This window comes from Mobula hypostoma, chromosome 1 (genome assembly GCF_963921235.1).
Source record: "Mobula hypostoma chromosome 1, sMobHyp1.1, whole genome shotgun sequence".
Classification (NCBI taxonomy): domain Eukaryota; kingdom Metazoa; phylum Chordata; class Chondrichthyes; order Myliobatiformes; family Myliobatidae; genus Mobula; species Mobula hypostoma.
This window is the reverse complement of record NC_086097.1, coordinates 109524562-109549703: the sequence shown is the minus strand read 5'-3', so window position 1 is coordinate 109549703 and position 25142 is coordinate 109524562. Positions and strand designations below refer to the sequence as shown.

General features: G+C 47.9%; 1 protein-coding gene across 2 annotated transcripts in view; it reads left to right on the top strand.

Annotated features, from left to right (window-relative positions):
* itprid1 (ITPR interacting domain containing 1) overlaps positions 1 to 25142 on the top strand; it is a 163385-nt gene that overhangs the window by 118531 nt on the left and 19712 nt on the right. For both annotated transcript variants that reach the window (XM_063034430.1, XM_063034350.1), the window contains one exon: positions 18260 to 18384. In XM_063034430.1, the coding sequence (XP_062890500.1) occupies positions 18260 to 18384 (125 nt within the window). The remainder of the gene's footprint in view (positions 1 to 18259; positions 18385 to 25142) is intronic.

Sequence of the window (25142 nt, the reverse complement as noted above, 5' to 3'; positions counted from 1 at the left end):
CATGACCTGGATCCATCTGTAGTTGTAGGAACCCATGGCCTGGGCCCATCTGTAGTTGTAGGAACCCATGTCTGGATCCACCTGTATTTGTAGGAACCCATGGCCTTGGTCCACCTGTAGTTGTTGGAGCCCATGACGTAGGTCATCTGTAGTTCTAGGAACCCATGGCCTGGGCCCATCTATAGTTGTCAGAACCCATGGCCTGTATCCATCTGTAGTTGTTGGAACCCATGGCCTGGGTTCATCTGTAATTGTATGAACTCATGGCCTGGGCCCATCTGTAGTTGTAGGAACCCATGGCCTGCACCCATCTGTAGTTGTTGGAACCCATGGCCTGGACCAATCTGTAGTTGTAGGAACCCACGGCCTGCATCTATCTGTAGTTCTAGGAAACCATGGCCTGGGCTCCTCTGTAGTTCTAGGAAACCATGGCCTAGGTCCATCTGTAATTGTAGGAACCCATGGCCTGGGTCCACCTGTACTTGTTGGAGCCCATTGCCTGGGCAGACCTGTAGTTCTAGGAACCCATCGCCTAGGTCTTCTGTACTTGTTGGAACCCATTGCCTGGGTCCATCTGTAGTTCCAGGAACCCATGACCTAGGTCCATCTGTAGTTGTAGGAACCCATGGCCTGAATCCATCTGTAATTGCAGAAACCCATGGCCTTGGTACATCTGTAGTTCAATGAACCCACGGCCTGCGTCCATCTGTAATTGAAGGAACCCATGGCCTGGGCCCATCTATAGTTGTAGGAACACATGGCCTTGGTACATCTGTAGTTCAATGAACCCACGGCCTGCGTCCTTCTCTAGTTGTTGGAACACATGGCCTGGGCCCATCTGTAGTTGTGGGAACCCATGTCTGGATCCACCCGTAGCTGTTTGAACCCATTGCCTGGGCCCATCTGTCGTTCTAGGAACCCATGGCCTGGGTTCACCTGTAGTTGTTGGAGCCCATTGCCTGGGTCCATCTGTAGTTCTGGGAACCCATGGACTGGGCCCGTCTGTAATTCTAGGAACCCATGGCCTAGGTCCATCTGTAGTTGTTGGAACCCATGGCATGGGTTCACCTGTAGTTGTAGGAATCCGTGGCCTAGATCCATCTGTAGTTCTAGGAAAACATAGACAGCACCCATTTGTAGTTGTAGGAACCCATGGCCTGGGCCCATCTGTAGTTGTAGGAACCCATGGCCTGGGCCCATCTGTAGTTGTAGGAATCCATGGCCAGGGTCCATCTGTAGTTCTAGGAACCCATGGCCTGGGCCCATCTGTAGCTCTAGGAACCTATGGCCTAGGTCAATCTGTAGTTGTAGGAACCCACAGCCTGCGTCCATCAGTAGTTGTAGGAACCCATGGCCTAGGTCCATCTGTAGTTCCCTAAACCCATAGCCTGGGTCCATCTGTAATTGTAGGAACCCATAGCATGGCCCCATCTGTAGTTATAGGTATCCATGGCCTGGGTCCACCTGTAGTTGTTGGAGCCAATTGCCTGGGTCCATCTGTAGTTCTAGGAACCTACGGCCTGGACCCATTTGTAGTTCTAGGAACCCATGGCTAGGTAAATCTGTAGTTGTTGGAACCCATGGCCTGGGCCCATCTGTAGTTGTAGGAACCCATGTCTGGATCCACCTGTATTTGTAGGAACCCATGGCCTTGGTCCACCTGTAGTTGTTGGAGCCCATGGCGTAGGTCATCTGTAGTTCTAGGAACCCATGGCCTGGGCCCATCTATAGTTGTCAGAACCCATGGCCTGTATCCATCTGTAGTTGTAGGAACCCAAGGCCTGCATCCATCTGTAGTTGTTGGAACCCATGGCCTGGGCCCATCTGTAGTTGTAGTAGCCCAAGGCCTAGGTCCATCTGTATTTGTAGGAACCCATGGCTTTGATACATCTGTAGTTGTTGGAACCCATGACCTTGGTCCATCTGTAATTGTAAGAACCCATGTCCTGGGCCCATCTGCAGTTGTAGGAAACCATGACCTGGATCCATCTGTAGTTCTAGAAACCCACGGCCTGCATCCATCTGTAGTTCTAGGAAACCATGGCCTGGGCTCCTCTGTAGTTCTAGGAAACCATGGCCTAGGTCCATCTGTAATTGTAGGAACCCATGACCTGGGTCCACCTGTACTTGTTGGAGCCCATTGCCTGGGCCGACCTGTAGTTCTAGGAACCCATCGCCTAGGTCTTCTGTACTTGTTGGAACCCATTGCCTGGGTCCATCTGTAGTTCCAGGAACCCATGACCTAGGTCCATCTGTATTTGTAGGAACCCATGGCTTTGATACATCTGTAGTTGTTAGAACCCATGACCTTGGTCCATCTGTAATTGTAAGAACCCATGTCCTGGGCCCATCTGCAGTTGTAGGAAACCATGACCTGGATCCATCTGTAGTTCTAGGAACCCACGGCCTGTATCCATCTGTAGTTCTAGGAAACCATGGCCTGGGCTCCTCTGTAGTTCTAGGAAACATTGGCCTAGGTCCATCTGTAATTGTAGGAACCCATGGCCTGGGTCCACCTGTACTTGTTGGAGCCCATTGCCTGGGCCGACCTGTAGCTCTAGGAACCCATCGCCTAGGTCTTCTGTACTTGTTGGAACCCATTGCCTGGGTCCATCTGTAGTTCCAGGAACCCATGACCTAGGTCCATCTGTATTTGTAGGAACCCATGGCTTTGATACATCTGTAGTTGTTGGAACCCATGACCTTGGTCCATCTGTAATTGTAAGAACCCATGTCCTGGGCCCATCTGCAGTTGTAGGAAACCATGACCTGGATCCATCTGTAGTTCTAGGAACCCACGACCTGCATCCATCTGTAGTTCTAGGAAACCATGGCCTGGGCTCCTCTGTAGTTCTAGGAAACCATTGCCTAGGTCCATCTGTAATTGTTGGAACCCATGACCTTGGTCCATCTGTAGTTCAAGGAACCCATGGCCTGGATCCATCTGTAATTGTACGAACCATGGCCTAGGTCCATCTGTAGTTGTTGGAACCCATTGCCTGGGCCCATCTGTCGTTCTAGGAACCCATGGCCTGGGTTCACCTGTAGTTGTTGGAGCCCATTGCCTGGGTCCAGCTGTAGTTCTGGGAACCCATGGACTGGGCCCGTCTGTAATTCTAGGAACCCATGGCCTAGGTCCATCTGTAGTTGTAGGAACCTATGGCCTGGGCCCATCTGTAGTAGTAGGAACCCATGGCCTTGGTACATCTGTAGTTCAATGAACCCACGGCCTGCGTCCATCTGTAATTGAAGGAACCCATGGCCTGGGCCCATCTGTAGTTGTTGGAACCCATGGCCTTGGTCCATCTGTAATTGTAGGAACCTATGGCTTGGATCCATCTGTAATTGTACGAACCATGGCCTAGGTCCATCTGTAGTTGTTGGAACCCATTGCCTGGGTCCATCTGTAGTTCCAGGATCCCATTACCTAGGTCCATCTGTAGTTGTAGGAACCCATGGCCTGGGCCCATCTGTAGTTCCAGGAACCCATGGCCTAGGTCCACCTGTAGTTGTTGGAACCCATGGCCTTGGCCCATCTATAGTTGTAGGAACCTACGGCATACGTCCATCTGTAGTTGTAGGAACCCATGGCGTGGGTCCATCTGTAATTGAACGATCTCATGGCCTGAACCCATCTGTAGTTGTAGGAACCCATGTCTGGATCCACCCGTAGCTGTTTGAACCCATTGCCTGGGCCCATCTGTCGTTCTAGGAACCCATGGCCTGGGTTCACCTGTAGTTGTTGGAGCCCATTGCCTGGATCCATCTGTAGTTCTGGGAACCCATGGACTGGGCCCATCTGTAATTCTAGGAACCCATGGCCTGTATCCATCTGTAGTTGTAGGAACCCATGGGCTGCATCTATCTGTAGTTGTTGGAACCCATGGCCTGGGCCCATCTGTAGTTGTAGTAGCCCAAGGCCTAGGTCCATCTGTATTTGTAGGAACCCATGACTTTGATACATCTGTAGTTGTTGGAACCCATGACCTTGGTCCATCTGTAATTGTAAGAACCCATGTCCTGGGCCCATCTGCAGTTGTAGGAAACCATGACCTGGATCCATCTGTAGTTCTAGAAACCCACGGCCTGCATCCATCTGTAGTTCTAGGAAACCATGGCCTGGGCTCCTCTGTAGTTCTAGGAAACCATGGCCTAGGTCCATCTGTAATTGTAGGAACTCATGGCCTGGGTCCACCTGTACTTGTTGGAGCCCATTGCCTGGGCCGACCTGTAGTTCTAGGAACCCATCGCCTAGGTCTTCTGTACTTGTTGGAACCCATTGCCTGGGTCCATCTGTAGTTCCAGGAACCCATGACCTAGGTCCATCTGTATTTGTAGGAACCCATGGCTTTGATACATCTGTAGTTGTTGGAACCCATGACCTTGGTCCATCTGTAATTGTAAGAACCCATGTCCTGGGCCCATCTGCAGTTGTAGGAAACCATGACCTGGATCCATCTGTAGTTCTAGGAACCCACGGCCTGTATCCATCTGTAGTTCTAGGAAACCATGGCCTGGGCTCCTCTGTAGTTCTAGGAAACATTGGCCTAGGTCCATCTGTAATTGTAGGAACCCATGGCCTGGGTCCACCTGTACTTGTTGGAGCCCATTGCCTGGGCCGACCTGTAGCTCTAGGAACCCATCGCCTAGGTCTTCTGTACTTGTTGGAACCCATTGCCTGGGTCCATCTGTAGTTCCAGGAACCCATGACCTAGGTCCATCTGTATTTGTAGGAACCCATGGCTTTGATACATCTGTAGTTGTTGGAACCCATGACCTTGGTCCATCTGTAATTGTAAGAACCCATGTCCTGGGCCCATCTGCAGTTGTAGGAAACCATGACCTGGATCCATCTGTAGTTCTAGGAACCCACGACCTGCATCCATCTGTAGTTCTAGGAAACCATGGCCTGGGCTCCTCTGTAGTTCTAGGAAACCATTGCCTAGGTCCATCTGTAATTGTTGGAACCCATGACCTTGGTCCATCTGTAGTTCAAGGAACCCATGGCCTGGATCCATCTGTAATTGTACGAACCATGGCCTAGGTCCATCTGTAGTTGTTGGAACCCATTGCCTGGGCCCATCTGTCGTTCTAGGAACCCATGGCCTGGGTTCACCTGTAGTTGTTGGAGCCCATTGCCTGGGTCCAGCTGTAGTTCTGGGAACCCATGGACTGGGCCCGTCTGTAATTCTAGGAACCCATGGCCTAGGTCCATCTGTAGTTGTAGGAACCTATGGCCTGGGCCCATCTGTAGTAGTAGGAACCCATGGCCTTGGTACATCTGTAGTTCAATGAACCCACGGCCTGCGTCCATCTGTAATTGAAGGAACCCATGGCCTGGGCCCATCTGTAGTTGTTGGAACCCATGGCCTTGGTCCATCTGTAATTGTAGGAACCTATGGCTTGGATCCATCTGTAATTGTACGAACCATGGCCTAGGTCCATCTGTAGTTGTTGGAACCCATTGCCTGGGTCCATCTGTAGTTCCAGGATCCCATTACCTAGGTCCATCTGTAGTTGTAGGAACCCATGGCCTGGGCCCATCTGTAGTTCCAGGAACCCATGGCCTAGGTCCACCTGTAGTTGTTGGAACCCATGGCCTTGGCCCATCTATAGTTGTAGGAACCTACGGCATACGTCCATCTGTAGTTGTAGGAACCCATGGCGTGGGTCCATCTGTAATTGAACGATCTCATGGCCTGAACCCATCTGTAGTTGTAGGAACCCATGTCTGGATCCACCCGTAGCTGTTTGAACCCATTGCCTGGGCCCATCTGTCGTTCTAGGAACCCATGGCCTGGGTTCACCTGTAGTTGTTGGAGCCCATTGCCTGGATCCATCTGTAGTTCTGGGAACCCATGGACTGGGCCCATCTGTAATTCTAGGAACCCATGGCCTGTATCCATCTGTAGTTGTAGGAACCCATGGACTGGGCCCGTCTGTAATTCTAGGAACCCATGGCCTGTATCCATCTGTAGTTGTAGGAACCCATGGCCTGCATCTATCTGTAGTTGTTGGAACCCATGGCCTGGGCCCATCTATAGTTGTAGTAGCCCAAGGCCTAGGTCCATCTGTATTTGTAGGAACCCATGACTTTGATACATCTGTAGTTGTTGGAACCCATGACCTTGTTCCATCTGTAATTGTAAGAACCCATGTCCTGGGCCCATCTGCAGTTGTAGGAAACCATGACCTGGATCCATCTGTAGTTCTAGAAACCCACGGCCTGCATCCATCTGTAGTTCTAGGAAACCATGGCCTGGGCTCCTCTGTAGTTCTAGGAAACCATGGCCTAGGTCCATCTGTAATTGTAGGAACTCATGGCCTGGGTCCACCTGTACTTGTTGGAGCCCATTGCCTGGGCCAACCTGTAGTTCTAGGAACCCATGGACTGGGCCCGTCTGTAATTCTAGGAACCCATGGCCTAGGTCCATCTGTAGTTGTAGGAACCTATGGCCTGGGCCCATCTGTAGTAGTAGGAACCCATGGCCTTGGTACATCTATAGTTCAATGAACCCACAGCCTGCGTCCATCTGTAATTGAAGGAACCCATGGCCTGGGCCCATCTGTACTTGTAGGAACACATGGCCTTGGTACATCTGTAGTTCAATGAACCCACGGCCTGCATCCATCTCTAGTTGTTGGAACACATGGCCTGGGCCCATCTGTAGTTGTAGGAACCCATGTCTGGATCCACCCGTAGTTGTTGGAACCCATTGCCTGGGCCCATCTGTCGTTCTAGGAACCCATGGCCTGGGTTCACCTGTAGTTGTTGGAGCCCATTGCCTGGGTCCATCTGTAGTTCCAGGAACCCATGACCTAGGTCCATCTGTAGTTGTAGGAACCCATGGCATGGATCCATCTGTAGTTGTTGGAACCCATGGCCTGGGCCCATCTGTAGTTCCAGGAACCCATGGCCTAGGTCCACCTGTAGTTGTTGGAACCCATGGCCTTGGACCATCTATAGTTGTAGGAACCTACGGCATGCATCCATCTGTAGTTGTAGGAACCCATGGCGTGGGTCCATCTGTAATTGAACGATCTCATGGCCTGAGCCCATCTGTAGTTGTAGGAACACATGGCCTGGGCCCATCTGTAGTTGTAGGAACCCATAGCCTGGGCCCATCTGTAGTTGTAGGAACCCATGGCCTAGGTCCATCTGTAGTTGTTGGAATCCATGGCCTGCATCCATCTGTAGTTGTAGGAACCCATAGCATGGATCCATCTGTAGTTGTTGGAACCCATGGCCTTGGCCCATCTATAGTTGTAGGAACCTATGGCCTGGATCCATCTGTAATTGTACGAACCATGGCCTAGGTCCATCTGTAGTTGTTGGAACCTATTGCCTGGGTCCATCTGTAGTTCCAGGAACCCCTGGCCTAGGTCCACCTGTAGTTGTTGGAACCCATGGCCTTGGCCCATCTATAGTTGTAGGAACCTACGGCATGCATCCATCTGTAGTTGTAGGAACCCACGGCCTGCGTCCATCTGTAATTGAAGGAACCCATGGCCTGGGCCCATCTGTAGTTGTAGGAACACATGGCCTTGGTACATCTGTAGTTCAATGAACCCACCCCCTGCGTCCATCTGTAGTTGTAGAAACTCATGGTCTAGGTCCATCTGTAGTTGTTGGAATCCATGGCCTGCATCCATCTGTAGTTGTAGGAACCCATGGCATGGATCCATCTGTAGTTGTTGGAACCCATGGCCGTGGTCCATCTGTAATTGTAGGAACCTATGGCCTGGATCCATCTGTAATTGTATGAACCATGGCTTAGGTCCATCTGTAGTTGTTGGAACCCATGGCCTGGGACCATCTGTAGTTCCAGGAACCCCTGGCCTAGGTCCCCCTATAGTTGTTGGAACCCATGGCCTTGCCCCATCTATAGTTGTAGGAACCTACGGCATTCGTCCATCTGTAGTTGTAGGAACACATGGCCTGGGCCCATCTGTAGTTGTAGGAACCCATGGCCTGGGTCCACCTATACTTGTTGGAGCCCATTACCTGTGCCCACCTGTCGTTCTAGGAACCCATGGCCTAGGTCTTCTGTACTTGTTGGAACCCATGGCCTGGGTCCATCTGTAGTTCCAGGAACCCATGACCTAGGTCCATCTGTAGTTGTTGGAACCCATGGCCTGCATCCATATGTAGTTGTAGGAACCCATGGCCTGAATCCATCTGTAATTGTAGAAACCCATGGCCTGGGTCCATCTGTAGTTCTAGGAACCCATGGCCTAGGTCCATCTGTAGTTGTTGGAATCCATGGCCTGCATCCATCTGTAGTTGTTGGAACCCATGGCCTTGGACCATCTGTAATTGTAGGAACCTATGGCCTGGATCCATCTGTAATTGTACGAACCATGGCCTAGGTCCATCTGTAGTTGTTGGAACCCATTGCCTGGGTCCATCTGTAGTTCCAGGAACCCATGACCTAGGTCCATCTGTAGTTGTAGGAACCAATGACATGGATCCATCTGTAGTTGTTGGAACCCATGGCCTGGGCCCATCTGTAGTTCCAGGAACCCATGGCCTAGGTCCACCTGTAGTTGTTGGATCCCATGGCCTTGGCCCATCTATAGTTGTAGGAACCTACGGCATGCATCCATCTGTAGTTGTAGGAACCCATGGCGTGGGTCCATCTGTAATTGAACGATCCCATGGCCTGAGCCCATCTGTAGTTGTAGGAACCCATAGCCTGGGCCCATCTGTAGTTGTAGGAACCCATGGCCTAGGTCCATCTGTAGTTGTTGGAATCCATGGCCTGCATCCATCTGTAGTTGTAGGAACCCATGGCATGGATCCATCTGTAGTTGTTGGAACCCATGGCCTGGGCCCATCTGTAGTTCCAGGAACCCATGGCCTAGGTCCACCTGTAGTTGTTGGAACCCATGGCCTTGGCCCATCTATAGTTGTAGGAACCTACGGCATACGTCCATCTGTAGTTGTAGGAACCCATGGCGTGGGTCCATCTGTAATTGAACGATCTCATGGCCTGAACCCATCTGTAGTTGTAGGAACCCATGTCTGGATCCACCCGTAGCTGTTTGAACCCATTGCCTGGGCCCATCTGTCGTTCTAGGAACCCATGGCCTGGGTTCACCTGTAGTTGTTGGAGCCCATTGCCTGGATCCATCTGTAGTTCTGGGAACCCATGGACTGGGCCCGTCTGTAATTCTAGGAACCCATGGCCTGTATCCATCTGTAGTTGTAGGAACCCATGGACTGGGCCCGTCTGTAATTCTAGGAACCCATGGCCTGTATCCATCTGTAGTTGTAGGAACCCATGGGCTGCATCTATCTGTAGTTGTTGGAACCCATGGCCTGGGCCCATCTGTAGTTGTAGTAGCCCAAGGCCTAGGTCCATCTGTATTTGTAGGAACCCATGACTTTGATACATCTGTAGTTGTTGGAACCCATGACCTTGGTCCATCTGTAATTGTAAGAACCCATGTCCTGGGCCCATCTGCAGTTGTAGGAAACCATGACCTGGATCCATCTGTAGTTCTAGAAACCCACGGCCTGCATCCATCTGTAGTTCTAGGAAACCATGGCCTGGGCTCCTCTGTAGTTCTAGGAAACCATGGCCTAGGTCCATCTGTAATTGTAGGAACTCATGGCCTGGGTCCACCTGTACTTGTTGGAGCCCATTGCCTGGGCCGACCTGTAGTTCTAGGAACCCATCGCCTAGGTCTTCTGTACTTGTTGGAACCCATTGCCTGGGTCCATCTGTAGTTCCAGGAACCCATGACCTAGGTCCATCTGTATTTGTAGGAACCCATGGCTTTGATACATCTGTAGTTGTTGGAACCCATGACCTTGGTCCATCTGTAATTGTAAGAACCCATGTCCTGGGCCCATCTGCAGTTGTAGGAAACCATGACCTTGATCCATCTGTATTTGTAGGAACCCATGACCTGGATCCATCTGTAGTTCTAGGAACCCACAGCCTGCATCCATCTGTAGTTCTAGGAAACCATGGCCTAGGTCCATCTGTAATTGTAGGAACCCATGGCCTGGGTCCACCTGTACTTGTTGGAGCCCATTGCCTGGGCCGACCTGTAGTTCTAGGAACCCATCGCCAAGGTCTTCGGTACTTGTTGGAACCCATTGCCTGGGTCCATCTGTAGTTCCAGGAACCCATGACCTAGGTCCATCTGTATTTGTAGGAACCCATGGCTTTGATATATCTGTAGTTGTTGGAACCCATGACCTTGGTCCATCTGTAGTTCTAGGAACCCATGGCCTGGATCCATCTGTAATTGTACGAACCATGGCCTAGGTCCATCTGTAGTTGTTGGAACCCATTGCCTGGGTCCATCTGTAGTTCCAGGAACCCATGACCTAGGTCCATCTGTAGTTGTAGGAACCAATGACATGGATCCATCTGTAGTTGTTGGAACCCATGGCCTGGGCCCATCTGTAGTTCCAGGAACCCATGGCCTAGGTCCACCTGTAGTTGTTGGATCCCATGGCCTTGGCCCATCTATAGTTGTAGGAACCTACGGCATGCATCCATCTGTAGTTGTAGGAACCCATGGCGTGGGTCCATCTGTAATTGAACGATCCCATGGCCTGAGCCCATCTGTAGTTGTAGGAACCCATAGCCTGGGCCCATCTGTAGTTGTAGGAACCCATGGCCTAGGTCCATCTGTAGTTGTTGGAATCCATGGCCTGCATCCATCTGTAGTTGTAGGAACCCATGGCATGGATCCATCTGTAGTTGTTGGAACCCATGGCCTGGGCCCATCTGTAGTTCCAGGAACCCATGGCCTAGGTCCACCTGTAGTTGTTGGAACCCATGGCCTTGGCCCATCTATAGTTGTAGGAACCTACGGCATACGTCCATCTGTAGTTGTAGGAACCCATGGCGTGGGTCCATCTGTAATTGAACGATCTCATGGCCTGAACCCATCTGTAGTTGTAGGAACCCATGTCTGGATCCACCCGTAGCTGTTTGAACCCATTGCCTGGGCCCATCTGTCGTTCTAGGAACCCATGGCCTGGGTTCACCTGTAGTTGTTGGAGCCCATTGCCTGGATCCATCTGTAGTTCTGGGAACCCATGGACTGGGCCCGTCTGTAATTCTAGGAACCCATGGCCTGTATCCATCTGTAGTTGTAGGAACCCATGGACTGGGCCCGTCTGTAATTCTAGGAACCCATGGCCTGTATCCATCTGTAGTTGTAGGAACCCATGGGCTGCATCTATCTGTAGTTGTTGGAACCCATGGCCTGGGCCCATCTGTAGTTGTAGTAGCCCAAGGCCTAGGTCCATCTGTATTTGTAGGAACCCATGACTTTGATACATCTGTAGTTGTTGGAACCCATGACCTTGGTCCATCTGTAATTGTAAGAACCCATGTCCTGGGCCCATCTGCAGTTGTAGGAAACCATGACCTGGATCCATCTGTAGTTCTAGAAACCCACGGCCTGCATCCATCTGTAGTTCTAGGAAACCATGGCCTGGGCTCCTCTGTAGTTCTAGGAAACCATGGCCTAGGTCCATCTGTAATTGTAGGAACTCATGGCCTGGGTCCACCTGTACTTGTTGGAGCCCATTGCCTGGGCCGACCTGTAGTTCTAGGAACCCATCGCCAAGGTCTTCTGTACTTGTTGGAACCCATTGCCTGGGTCCATCTGTAGTTCCAGGAACCCATGACCTAGGTCCATCTGTATTTGTAGGAACCCATGGCTTTGATATATCTGTAGTTGTTGGAACCCATGACCTTGGTCCATCTGTAGTTCTAGGAACCCATGGCCTGGATCCATCTGTAATTGTACGAACCATGGCCTAGGTCCATCTGTAGTTGTTGGAACCCATTGCCTGGGTTCACCTGTAGTTGTTGGAGCCCATTGCCAGGGTCCATCTGTAGTTCTGGGAACCCATGGACTGGGCCCGTCTGTAATTCTAGGAACCCATGGCCTAGGTCCATCTGTAGTTGTAGGAACCTATGGCCTGGGCCCATCTGTAGTAGTAGGAACCCATGGCCTTGGTACATCTATAGTTCAATGAACCCACAGCCTGCGTCCATCTGTAATTGAAGGAACCCATGGCCTGGGCCCATCTGTACTTGTAGGAACACATGGCCTTGGTACATCTGTAGTTCAATGAACCCACGGCCTGCATCCATCTCTAGTTGTTGGAACACATGGCCTGGGCCCATCTGTAGTTGTAGGAACCCATGTCTGGATCCACCCGTAGTTGTTGGAACCCATTGCCTGGGCCCATCTGTCGTTCTAGGAACCCATGGCCTGGGTTCACCTGTAGTTGTTGGAGCCCATTGCCTGGGTCCATCTGTAGTTCCAGGAACCCATGACCTAGGTCCATCTGTAGTTGTAGGAACCCATGGCATGGATCCATCTGTAGTTGTTGGAACCCTTGGCCTGGGCCCATCTGTAGTTCCAGGAACCCATGGCCTAGGTCCACCTGTAGTTGTTGGAACCCATGGCCTTGGCCCATCTATAGTTGTAGGAACCTACGGCATGCATCCATCTGTAGTTGTAGGAACCCATGGCGTGGGTCCATCTGTAATTGAACGATCTCATGGCCTGAGCTCATCTGTAGTTGTAGGAACACATGGCCTGGGCCCATCTGTAGTTGTAGGAACCCATAGCCTGGGCCCATCTGTAGTTGTAGGAACCCATGGCCTAGGTCCATCTGTAGTTGTTGGAATCCATGGCCTGCATCCATCTGTAGTTGTAGGAACCCATGGCATGGATCCATCTGTAGTTGTTGGAACCCATGGCCTTGGCCCATCTATAGTTGTAGGAACCTATGGCCTGGATCCATCTGTAATTGTACGAACCATGGCCTAGGTCCACCTGTAGTTGTTGGAACCCATGGCCTTGGCCCATCTATAGTTGTAGGAACCTACGGCATGCATCCATCTGTAGTTGTAGGAACCCACGGCCTGCGTCCATCTGTAATTGAAGGAACCCATGGCCTGGGCCCATCTGTAGTTGTAGGAACACATGGCCTTGGTACATCTGTAGTTCAATGAACCCACGGCCTGCGTCCATCTGTAGTTGTAGAAACTCATGGTCTAGGTCCATCTGTAGTTGTTGGAATCCATGGCCTGCATCCATCTGTAGTTGTAGGAACCCATGGCATGGATCCATCTGTAGTTGTTGGAACCCATGGCCGTGGTCCATCTGTAATTGTAGGAACCTATGGCCTGGATCCATCTGTAATTGTATGAACCATGGCTTAGGTCCATCTGTAGTTGTTGGAACCCATGGCCTGGGACCATCTGTAGTTCCAGGAACCCCTGGCCTAGGTCCCCCTATAGTTGTTGGAACCCATGGCCTTGCTCCATCTATAGTTGTAGGAACCTACGGCATTCGTCCATCTGTAGTTGTAGGAACACATGGCCTGGGCCCATCTGTAGTTGTTGGAACCCATTGCCTGGGTCCATCTGTAGTTCCAGGAACCCATGACCTAGGTCCATCTGTAGTTGTAGGAACCAATGACATGGATCCATCTGTAGTTGTTGGAACCCATGGCCTGGGCCCATCTGTAGTTCCAGGAACCCATGGCCTAGGTCCACCTGTAGTTGTTGGATCCCATGGCCTTGGCCCATCTATAGTTGTAGGAACCTACGGCATGCATCCATCTGTAGTTGTAGGAACCCATGGCGTGGGTCCATCTGTAATTGAACGATCCCATGGCCTGAGCCCATCTGTAGTTGTAGGAACCCATAGCCTGGGCCCATCTGTAGTTGTAGGAACCCATGGCCTAGGTCCATCTGTAGTTGTTGGAATCCATGGCCTGCATCCATCTGTAGTTGTAGGAACCCATGGCATGGATCCATCTGTAGTTGTTGGAACCCATGGCCGTGGTCCATCTGTAATTGTAGGAACCTATGGCCTGGATCCTTCTGTAATTGTATGAACCATGGCCTAGGTCCATCTGTAGTTGTTGGAACCCATGGCCTTTCCCCATCTATAGTTGTAGGAACCTACGGCATTCGTCCATCTGTAGTTGTAGGAACCCATGGCGTGGGTCCATCTGTAATTGAACGATCCCATGGCCTGAGCCCATCTGTAGTTGTAGGAACACATGGCCTGGGCCCATCTGTAGCTGTAGGAACCCATAGCCTGGGCCCATCTGTAGTTGTAGGAACCCATGGCTTGGGTCCACCTTACTTGTTGGAGCCCATTACCTGGGCCCACCTGTCGTTCTAGGAACCCATGGCCTAGGTCTTCTGTACTTGTTGGAACCCATTGCCTGGGTCCATCTGTAGTTCCAGGAGCCCATGGCCTAGGTCCATCTGTAGTTGTAGGAACCCATGGCCTGGGCCCATCTGTAGTTGTAGGAACCCATGGCCTGGGTCCATCTGTAGTTCTAGGAACCCATGGCCTAGGTCCATCTGTAGTTCTAGGAACCCATGGCCTAGGTCCATCAGTAGTTCTAGCATCCCATGGTTAGGTCCATCTGTAGTTGTTGGAACCCATGGCCTGGGCCCATCTGTAGTTGTAGGGACCTAATATTGATTCCTTAATATTGATTGGCACCTGATTAGTTCCAAGGGTTTGGATGGGGCAGAGTTTGTTAAGTGTGTCCAGGACGGATTCCTGTCACATTATGTGGACAGGCCAACTAGGGGGAATGCCATACTAGATCTAGTGCTAGGTAATGAACTGGGTCAGGTCACAGATCTCTCAGTGGGTGAGCATCTGGGGGACAGTGACCACCGCTCCCTGGCCTTTAGCATTATCATTGAAAAGGATAGAATCAGAGAGGGCAGGAAAATTTTTAATTGGGGAAGTGCAAGTTATGAGGCTATAAGGCTAGAACTTGCGGGTGTGAATTAGGATGATGTTTTTGCAGGGAAATGTACTATGGACATGTGGTCGATGTTTAGAGATTTCTTGCAGGATGTTAGGGATAAATTTGTCCCAGTGAGGAAGATAAAGAATGGTAGGGTGAAGGAATCATGGGTGACAAGTGAGGTGGAAAATCTCGTCAGGTGGAAGAAGGCAGCATACATGAGGTTTAGGAAGTAGGGATCAGATGGGTCTATTGAGGAATATAGGGAAGCAAGAAAGAAGCTTAAGAAGGGGCTGAGAAGAGCAAGAAGGGGGCATGAGAAGGCCTTGGCGAGTAGGGTAAAGGAAAACCTCAAGGTATTCTTCAATTATCTGAAGAAAAAAAGGATGATGGGAGTGAAGGTAGGACTGATTAGAGATAAAGGTGGGAAGATGTGCCTGGAGGCTGTGCAAGTGAGCGAGGTCCTCAATGAATACTTCTCTTCGGTATTCACCAATGAGAGGGAACTTGATGATGGTGAGGACAATATGAGTGAGGTTGATGTTCTGGAACATGTTGATATTAAGCGAGAGGAGGTGTTGGAGTTGTTAAAATACATTAGGACGGATAAATCCCCGGGGCCTGACGGAATATTCCCCAGGCTGCTCCACGAGGCGAGGGAAGAGATTGCTGAGCCTCTGGCTAGGATCTTTATGTTCTCGTCCATGGGAATGGTACCGGAGGATTGGAGGGAGGCGAATGTTGTCCCCTTGTTCAAAAAAGGTAGTAGGGATAGTCCGGGTAATTATAGACCAGTGAACCTTACGTCTGTGCTGGGAAAGCTGTTGGAAAAGATTCTTAGAGATAGGATCTATGGGCATTTAGAGAATCATGGTCTGATCAGGAACAGTCAGCATGGCTTTGTGAAGGGCAGATCGTGTCGAACAAGCCTGATAGAGTTCTTTGAGGAGGTGACCAGGCATATAGATGAGAGTAGTGCAGTGGATGTGATCTATATGGATTTTAGTAAGGCATTTGACAAGGTTCCACGCAGTAGGCTTATTCAGAAAGTCAGAAGACATGGGATCCAGGGAAATTTGGCCAGGTGGATTCAGAATTGTCTTGCCTGCAGAAGGCAGAGGGTCAAGGTGGAGGGAGTACATTCAAATTGGAGGATTGTGACTGGTGGTGTCCCACAAGGAACTGTTCTGGGACCTCTACTTTTCGTGATTTTTATTAACGAAATGGATGTGGGGGTAGAAGGTGGGTTGGCAAGTTTGCAGACGACACAAAGTTGCTGGTATTGTAGGTAGTGTAGAGGATTGTCAAAGATTGCAGAGAGACATTGATAGGATGCAGAAATGGGCTGAGAAGTGGCAGATGGAGTTTAACCCAGAGAAGTCTGAGGTGGTACACTTTGGAAGGACAAACTCCAAGGCAGAGGACAAAGTAAATGGCAGGATTCTTGGTAGTGTGGAGGAGCAGAGGGATCTGGGGTTACATGTCCACAGATCCCTGAAAGTTGCCTCACAGGTGGTTAGGGTAGTTAAGAAAGCTTATGGGGTGTTAGCTTTCATAAGTCGAGGGATAGAGTTTAAGAGTCGCAATGTAATGATGCAGCTCTATAAAACTCTGGTCAGGCCACACTTGGAGTACTGTGTCCAGTTCTGGTCGCCTCACTATAGGAAGGGTGTGGAAGCATTGGAAAGGGTACAGAGTAGATTTACCAGGATGCTGCCCGGTTTAGACAGTATGCATTATGATCAGAGATTAAGGGAGCTAAGGCTTTACTCTTTGGAGAGAAGGAGTCTGAGAGGAGACATGATAGAGGTGTACAAGATAATAAGAGGAATAGATAGAGTGGATAGCCAGCGCCTCTTCCCCAGGGCACCACTTCTCAATACAAGAGGACATGGCTTTAAGGTAAGGGGTGGGAAGTTCAAGGGGGATATTAGAGGAAGGTTTTTTACTCAGAGAGTGGTTGGTGCGTGGAATGCACTGCCTGAGTCAGTGGTGGAGGCAGATACACTAGTGAAGTTTAAGAGACTGCTAGACAGGTATATGGAGGAATTTAAGGTAGGGGCTTATATGGGAGGCAGGGTTTGCGAGGCGGCGCAACATTGTGGGCCGAAAGGTCTGTACTGTGCTGTACTATTCTATGTTCTATGTTCTATGTTCTATGAACCCATGGCCTGGGCCCATCTGTAGTTGTAGGAACCCATGGCCTGGGTCCATCTGTAGTTGTAGGAACTAATGGCCTAAGTCCATCTGTAGTTGTTGGAACCCATGGCCTGGGCCCTTCTGTAGTTGTAGGAACCCATGCCTGGGCCCATCTGTAGTTGTAGGAACTCATGGCCTGGGTCCATCTGTAGTTGCAGGAACCAATGGCCTGGGTCCATCTGTAGTTCTAGGAACCCATAGCCTGGGTCCATCTGTAGTTGTAGGAACCCACGGCCTGGGTCCACCTGTAGTTGTAGGAACCCACAGCCTGGGTCCACTTGTAGTTGTAGGAACCCATGGCCTGGGTCCATCTGTAGTTGTAGGAACCCCCGGCCTGGGCCCATCTATAGTTGTAGGAACTGATGGTCTGGGTCCATCGCTGGTTGTTGGAACCAATGGTCTGGGTCTGTCACTGGTTGTTGAAACCCATGGTCTGTCTCCACCAGTGCTGGATAATGAGGGGTGACCTTATTAGAGGTTTATAAAATCATGAGGGGCAGAGATAAGGTGGATGGTAACAATCTTTTCCTCAAGATAGGTAAGTCCAACACTGGAAAGCACAAATTTAGGGTGAGAGGGGAAAGAATTAAAAGTAACTTTTTCATGCAGTGATAGTTAAGTATATGGAATGAGCTACCAGAAAAAGTGATTGAGGCCAGTACGGTAGCGTAACTTAAGAAGCACTTGCAAAGGTACATGGAAAATTGGTTCTTAGAGGGCTATAGGCTAAACACAGGAAATTGGGACAAAATGGGTGAAATTGTTGGGCCAAAGGGTCTTATCTGTGTTCCATTAATCTGTGAGTTCCCAACATATAAAGATCAGCCTGGCTAATGCTGATGTGTTGAATTCAACCCCGTAAAGACAACCTCACACTGAACTGAATGTAATTTCGCTTTTAAGTGTTGTACCTGATGCTATACTATATCAGATTTGGTGGGGTCCTGACTAGTAGAAGAAAAGAAAACATAACCAAGTAAAATTGTGCTTGCCACAGGAGTGAGCCGGTGTGCTGCCACTGAGGGATGATATTCCTCACCTTTCTGAAGGTTACTTCAGTTCCAAGGATCAAGGATCCAAATTGTACATTCACCATTCATTGATTCTGAGGCATGGCTAAGTACAACAGAATGTTTGGACGTGAAATAGAAACTCTTTTTCTCTGCACAGATCCTGCCAAGTTTTTGCAGTACTTTCTTGTTTTTATTTTAGTCCTCAACATCTGCAGTTTTATTTCTTTTCAATCACAGTTCATAAAACTAATTGAATGCCTTGTGAAATTCCCCGCAGGCCATACAGGAAATTGATAGCATGAAGCAATGTCTGCAGAGTTTTCAGAATACATTGGTGGACATAGAACAAGACATCATTGAAGACCAGGGTTCAGTCGACATTGCTTTAACTGAAGAAGAAAGGTATGAGCAGGTTAACAGAGGAAGAGTTGGATTATTAAAGATATCGCAATTGTTTGGTAAAATATTTAATTGTGAAGTAAGAACAATAGTATTGTGTATAAATCTGACAGTGATGTAATGCAATTACATATCTATTTGCTTGTTTATTTATTGAGATACAACGCAGAATAGAGCCGCACCGCCGAGCAATCCCTGATTTCATCCGAGCCTAATCGTGGGAAAGTTTACAATGACCAATTAACCTCCCAACCAGTACACCTTTGGACTGTGGGAGGAAACCAGAGCACCTGAAGGAAACCCACCCAGTCACGGGGGAGAATGTACAAACTCCTTACAGGCAGCAGTCTGAATTGAATACAGGGCACCCATACTGTGGTAGCCACTACGCTACCGTGCCGCCCCATTCAAAGCTGATCTTCTACATGCCGCTGTTGTAACGCATGTTTTGTTGAGTTACTCTCACCTTCTTGGCAGCTTGAACCAGTCTGGCCTTTCTCCTCTGATCTCTCTCATTAACAAGGCACTTTCTTCCACAGAACTGCTGCTCACTGTTTTTTTTTGTTTCTTGCACTGTTCTCTGTAAAATCTAGAGACTGTTGTGCATGAAAATCCCAGGAGATCAGCGGTTTCTAAAATATTCAAACCACCCTGTCTGGCACCACAATCATTTCACGGTCAGAGTTACCTACATTGGCCATCATAAATTACAGTACTGAATTATGTTATGTTGAAATTGTATAAGACATTGTTGAAGCTTAATTTGAAGTATTGTGTGCAGTTTAGGTCTTCTATCTACAGAAAAGATGTTAATCAAATTGAAAGAGTGCAGAGAAAGTTTACAAGGATGTTACCAGAACTTTGGGATGTGAGTTATATGGAAAAATTGAAAAGGTTAGAACTTTATTCCCCGGAGTGCAGAAGAATGAGGGGAGATTTGATAGAGGTGTACAAAATTATGAGGAGTCTAGATAGAGTAAATGCAAGTAGACTTTTTCCACTGAGGTTGAGTGAGACTAGAACTAAGAGTCATGGGTTAAGTGTGAAAGGTGAAATATTTAAGGGGAGCATGAGGGTGAATTTTTTTCACTCAGAGTGTGGTGACAGTGTTTAACCAGCTGCCAGTAGTAGTGTAAATGGGTTTGATTTCAACATTTAAGATAAATTGGATAAATACATGGATGGGTGGCTATGATCTGGGTGTTGATTGATGGGACTAGGCATATTAATAATTTGGCATGGTCTAGTTGAACTGAAGGGCCTATTTCTGTGCGGTAGTGTTCTATGACATTGAGAAAGAGATTATTTGCCTAGTATTAGTCCTCAAGCTGTCTCTGTAGGCTGTCTCATCGTTGTAGATGATGAGACCCCTTATTTGAGGAGAGGGGAAAGTTTGAGTGTGAGGGCAGCTTGTTGTTCTCCGTGCTGGATGTGGGTGGTCCTGGAGTCTCTCAGCCTCCCGGACGTCCACATCTGCACCAGGTGCGTCGAGGTGCAGTGCCTAAGAGACCGCATTAGGGAACTGGAGCTACAGCTCAATGACCTTCGTCTTGTCAGGGAGAGTGAGGAGTTGATAGAGAGGATTTGCAGGCAGGTGGTCACACCGGAACCATGGGAGGCAGACAAGTGGGTCGAGGTTAGGAGGGGGAATAGGAAGAATCAGGTAATAGAGAGTACCCCTGTGGCTGTGCCCCTTGACAATAAGTACTCCTGTTTGAGTAATGTTGGGGGGAACAGCATACCTGGGGGAAGCAACAATGGCGTGCCTCCAGCACAGAGTCCGGCCCTGTAACTAAGAAGGGTAGGGAAAGGAAGAGGAGGGCAGTAGTAATAGGGGACTTGATAGTTAGGGGGTCAGATAGACAATTCTGTGGATGTAGTCCGGAGACCCAGATGGTAGTTTGCTTCCCTGGTGCCAGGGTCTGGGATGTTTCTGATCGCATCCACGAGGTCCTGAAGTGGGAGGGAGAGGAGCCAGAGGTCGTGGTACATATAGGTACCAATGACATAGGTAGGAAAAGAGGAGAGGTCCTGAAAGAAGAATATAGGGAGCTAGGAAGGGAGTTGAAAAAAAGGACTGTAAAGGTAGTAATCTTGGGATTATTGCCTGTGCCATGCAACAGTGAGAGTAGGAATGCAATGAGGTGGAGGATAAATGCGTGGCTGAGGGATTGGAGCAGGGGGCAGGGATTCAAGTTTTCGGATCATTGGGACCCTTTTTTGGCGCAGGTGTGGCCTGTACAAAAAGGAAGGATTACACTTGAATGCTAGGGGGACCAATATCCTGGCGGGGAGATTTGCAAGGGCTACTGAGGTGATTTTAAACTAGAATGGTTTGGAGGAGGGAATCAAGTTAAAGAGACTAGGAGAGAGGAGATAGGGCAGGTGACGGAGGTATGTCAACAACAGGAATTCTGCAGGTGCTGGAAATTCAAGCAACACACATCAAAGTTGCTGGTGAACGCAGCAGGCCAGACAGCAACTCTAGGGAGAGGTACGGTTGACGTTTCAGGCTGAGACCCTTCGTCAGGACTAACTGAAGGAAGAGTTAGTAAGAGATTTGAAAGAATTCCTGTTGTTGACATACCTGCGTCACCTGCCCTATCTCATTCCGTAACAGGAGATCCAACACTGCCCCTTCTCAAGTTGGTACCTCAATGTATTGCTGCAAAAAACTATCTTGCACATATTTGACAAACTCCAAACTATCCAGCCCTTTGACAGAATGGGCTTCCCAGTCTATGTGTGGAAAATTAAAATCTCCCACAATCACAACCTCTTTCAAATCTCTTACTAACTCTTCCTTCAGTTAGTCCTGATGAAGGGTCTCAGCCTGAAACGTCGACTGCACCTCTCCCTAGAGATGCTGCCTGGCCTGCTGCGTTCACCAGCAACTTTGATGTGTGTTGACGGAGGTATGTGTTGGGGAGCACTTCGGGTCCGGTGATCACAATACCATTAGTTTCAATATAATAATGGAGAAGGATAGGACTGGACCTACGATTGAGAATTTTGATTGGAGAAAGGCTAACTTTGAGGAGATGCAAAAGGATTTAGAAGGAGTGGATTGGAACAATCTGTTTTATGGGAAGGATGTAATAGAGAAATGGAGGTCATTTAAAGGTGAAATTTTGAAGGTTAAAAACCTGTTAGGTTGAAAAGATAGGTTAAAAGTTTGAGAGAGCCATGGTTTTCAAGCGATATTGGAAACTTGGTTCAGAAAAAGAGAGGGATCTTCAATAAATATAGGCAGCTTGAAGGTAATGAGGTGCTTGAGGAATATAAAGAATGTAAAAAGAATCTTAAAAAAGAAATTAGAAAAGCTGAAAGAAGATACAAGGCTGCTTTGACCAGCAAGGTGAAAATAAATCCAAAGGGTTTCTACAGTTATGTTAATAGCAAAAGGATAGGGAGGGATAAAATTGGTCCCTTAGAGAATCAGTGTGGACAGCTATGTGCAGAAGGGGAGATTTTGAACAATCTCTTTTCTTCAGTATTCACTAAGGAGAAGGATATTGAATTGTGTAAGGTAAAGGGAACAAAAAGGGTAGTTATGGAAAGTATGATGATTAAAGAAGAGGAAGTACTGGCACTTTTAAGGAATATAAAAGTGGATAAGTCTCCGGGTCTGAACAAGATATTCCCTAGGACCTGGAGGGAAGTTAGTGTGGAAATAGCAGAGGCTCTGACAGAAATATTTCAAACGTCATTAGAAACGGGGATGGTGCCGCAGGATTGGCGTGTTGCTCATGTGGTTCCATTGTTTAAAAGAGTAAACCTAGCAATTATCGACCTGTGAGTTTGATGTCAGTGGTGGGTAAATTGATGGAAAGTATTCTTAGAGATGGTATATATAATTATCTGGATTATATACCATCGTCTATCATGGTCTGATTAGGAACAGTCAACATGGATTTGTGTGTGGAAGGTCATGTTTGACAAATCTTATTGAATTTTTTGATGAGGTTACTAAGAAAATTGATGGGGGTAAAGCGGTGGATGTTGTCTATATGGACTTCAGTAAGGCCTTTGACAAGGTTCCACACGGTAGGTCAGTTAGGAAGGTTCAATCGTTAGGCATTGATATCAAAGTAGTAAAATGGATTCAGCAGTGACTAGATGGGAGATGCCAGAGAGTAGTATGTGTCAGATTAGAGGACGGTTTGTAGCGGCGTGCCTCAGGGATCTGTACTGTGTCCAATGTTGTCTGTCATATATATTAAAGATCTAATGATGGGGTGGTAAATTGGATTAGTAAGTATGCAGATGATACTAAGATAGGTGGCGTTGTGGATAATGAAATAGGTTTTCAAAGCTTGCAGAGAGATTTAGGCCAGTTAGAAGAGTGGGCTGAAAGATGACAGATGGAGTTTAATGCTGAAAAATGTGAAGTGCTACATTTTGGTAGGACTAATCAAAATAGGACATACATGGTGAATGGTAGGACATTGAAGAATGCTGTAGAACAGAGGGATCTAGGAATAGTGGTGCATAGTTCCCTGAAGGTAGAATATCATGTGGATAGGGTGGTGAAGAAAGCTTTTGGTATGCTGGCCTTTATTAATCTGAGCATTGAGTATAGGAGTTGGGATGTAATGTTGAAATTGTATAAGGCATTGGTAAGGCCAAATTTGGAGTATTGTGTACAGTTCTGGTCACCGAATTATAGGAAAAATGTCAATAAAGTTGAGAGAGTACAGAGGAGGTTTACTAAAATGTTGCCTGAGTTTCATCTCGTAAGTTACAGAGAAAGGTTGAACAAGTTAGGACTTTATTCTTTAGAGCGTAGAAGTTTGAGGGGAGACTTGCTAGAGGTGTTTAAAATTATGAGGGGGATTGATAGAGTTGACGTGGATAGGTTTTTTCTATTGAGAATGAGGGAGATTCAAACAAGAGGACATGAGTTGAGAGTTAAAGGACAAAAGTTTAGAGGTGACATGACGGGGAACTTCTTTACTCAGAGAGTGGTAGCTGTGTGGAATGAGCTTCCAGTAGAAGTGGTTGAGGCATGTTTGATATTACCATTTAAAGAAAAATTGGATAGGTATATGGACAGGAAAGGAATGGAGGGTTATGGGCTGAGTGCAGGTCAGTGGGACTAGGTGAGAGTAAGAGTTCGGCACGGACTAGAAGGGCCAAGATGGCCTGTGTCCGTGCTGTAATTGTTATATGGTTACTGCTGTGTTATCAGCAAAATTGATTACTCAAGGGTTTGGCCTTGTCTGTACTTCATTGCCTAGTTGATGTAACATACATAGGGAATAGATTTTAGGCCATATTGCTGTTGTTGTAGGTTCCTTGCAATAGATATTAGAAAAATGAAAACAGGAAAAAAAGTCGGGGAAATAATTGGTAGTGAATAATAAACACACATATATGTTTAACAAAAGCACAAGGAAGTTAAGCTTATAGCAACACACAACATTCTGGAGGAACTCAACATGTCAGGCAGCATCTGTGGAGGGGAATAAATGGTTGACATTTAGGGACAAGACCCTTTATTAATCCTGATGAAGCATCTCAGCATGAAATGTCAACTGTATATTCCATTCAATGGATGCTGCCTGACTTGCTGAGCTCCTCTAGCATTTTGTGTGTGTTGCTCTGAGTTTAACAAGCTTCTTTTGTCTCATTCCCAGGTCTGACAATCTGCAGTGTCAGCTCGGTTTCTCTTTCCACAGAAGCGACCTGACCTCCTGAGCATTTACAGCGTTTTGTGTTTTTACAGCACATGAATATTGTAGATGATTTTAATAGCCCCAGGCTATGCAATATCAATCAGAGGACAATCAACTGACAGGATTCAGATTTGAAGTAGTGGTGTGGTATTTTATTTCCACCTGTAAGTTATCAACGTTGTCTCATTCAGAGTTGGGATTTAAAAAATATTGTAGCACCCTCTGAATGCTGGACTCAGATGCAAACCTGGATTCCAACACAGTGCCTCCAGTCCATGTTTAATGGGAGTCTATTAGAACAACAACAGGTTTCCCATTTACTGAGACAGACAACTTCATGAAATCTGGTCATTGATATGAACTACCCTACTGCCATGGTTTGAAATGGATTTGTACTGTTAGAGTGTATCTCCATGAATTAAAAACGCCATTTCATTGCTAGCTATCACAACAAGAAGCAAGAAAATTTGTCTGGGAAGTCCTGAATCCTGAGCAAAAATTCATGGAGAGACAGAGACAGGGAGAGGAAGAGAGGAAGGGGGAGGGAGAGAGAGAGCAAGAGAAAACAACACATTCTGGAGGGCAGGAGAAAGGATCAGAAACTGGGGGGAAGGGAATACATGAGAGCAACACAGACCTGAAAGATTGTCTCTCGTGTGGACGGCTGTAAAACGTATTACTCCATTCATCAAGCAGTTTCTCTCTGAGAAATGAGCCGTACTTCCCAAAAGAATCTTCAATTGTCTTCAGTGAAAGCATGTGTGATGTGGTGACATGGTTTAGGGTTCGGTGTTAATTATTACTTTAATAACCTGATAAATATTGTAATAAGCCTAGAAATAGTACGACTTTAACTAACATTACCGTGTTGTTGTTGAATTAATGAAATTTATGGGCTGGTTTACCTGTGGTTGGCATGGTAGAAATTTTTACAGTGTTATCATAACCATTGACAGATCGGGAGTTGACGTGATGAAAAGTTTCAGAGCACAGTTACGTAATACTTCAAAGATGTCTTCACACATCACATGGCATCTCATAAATTGTTCATGGGTCAGAAAATGGCAGCTGGGAGCCAATATG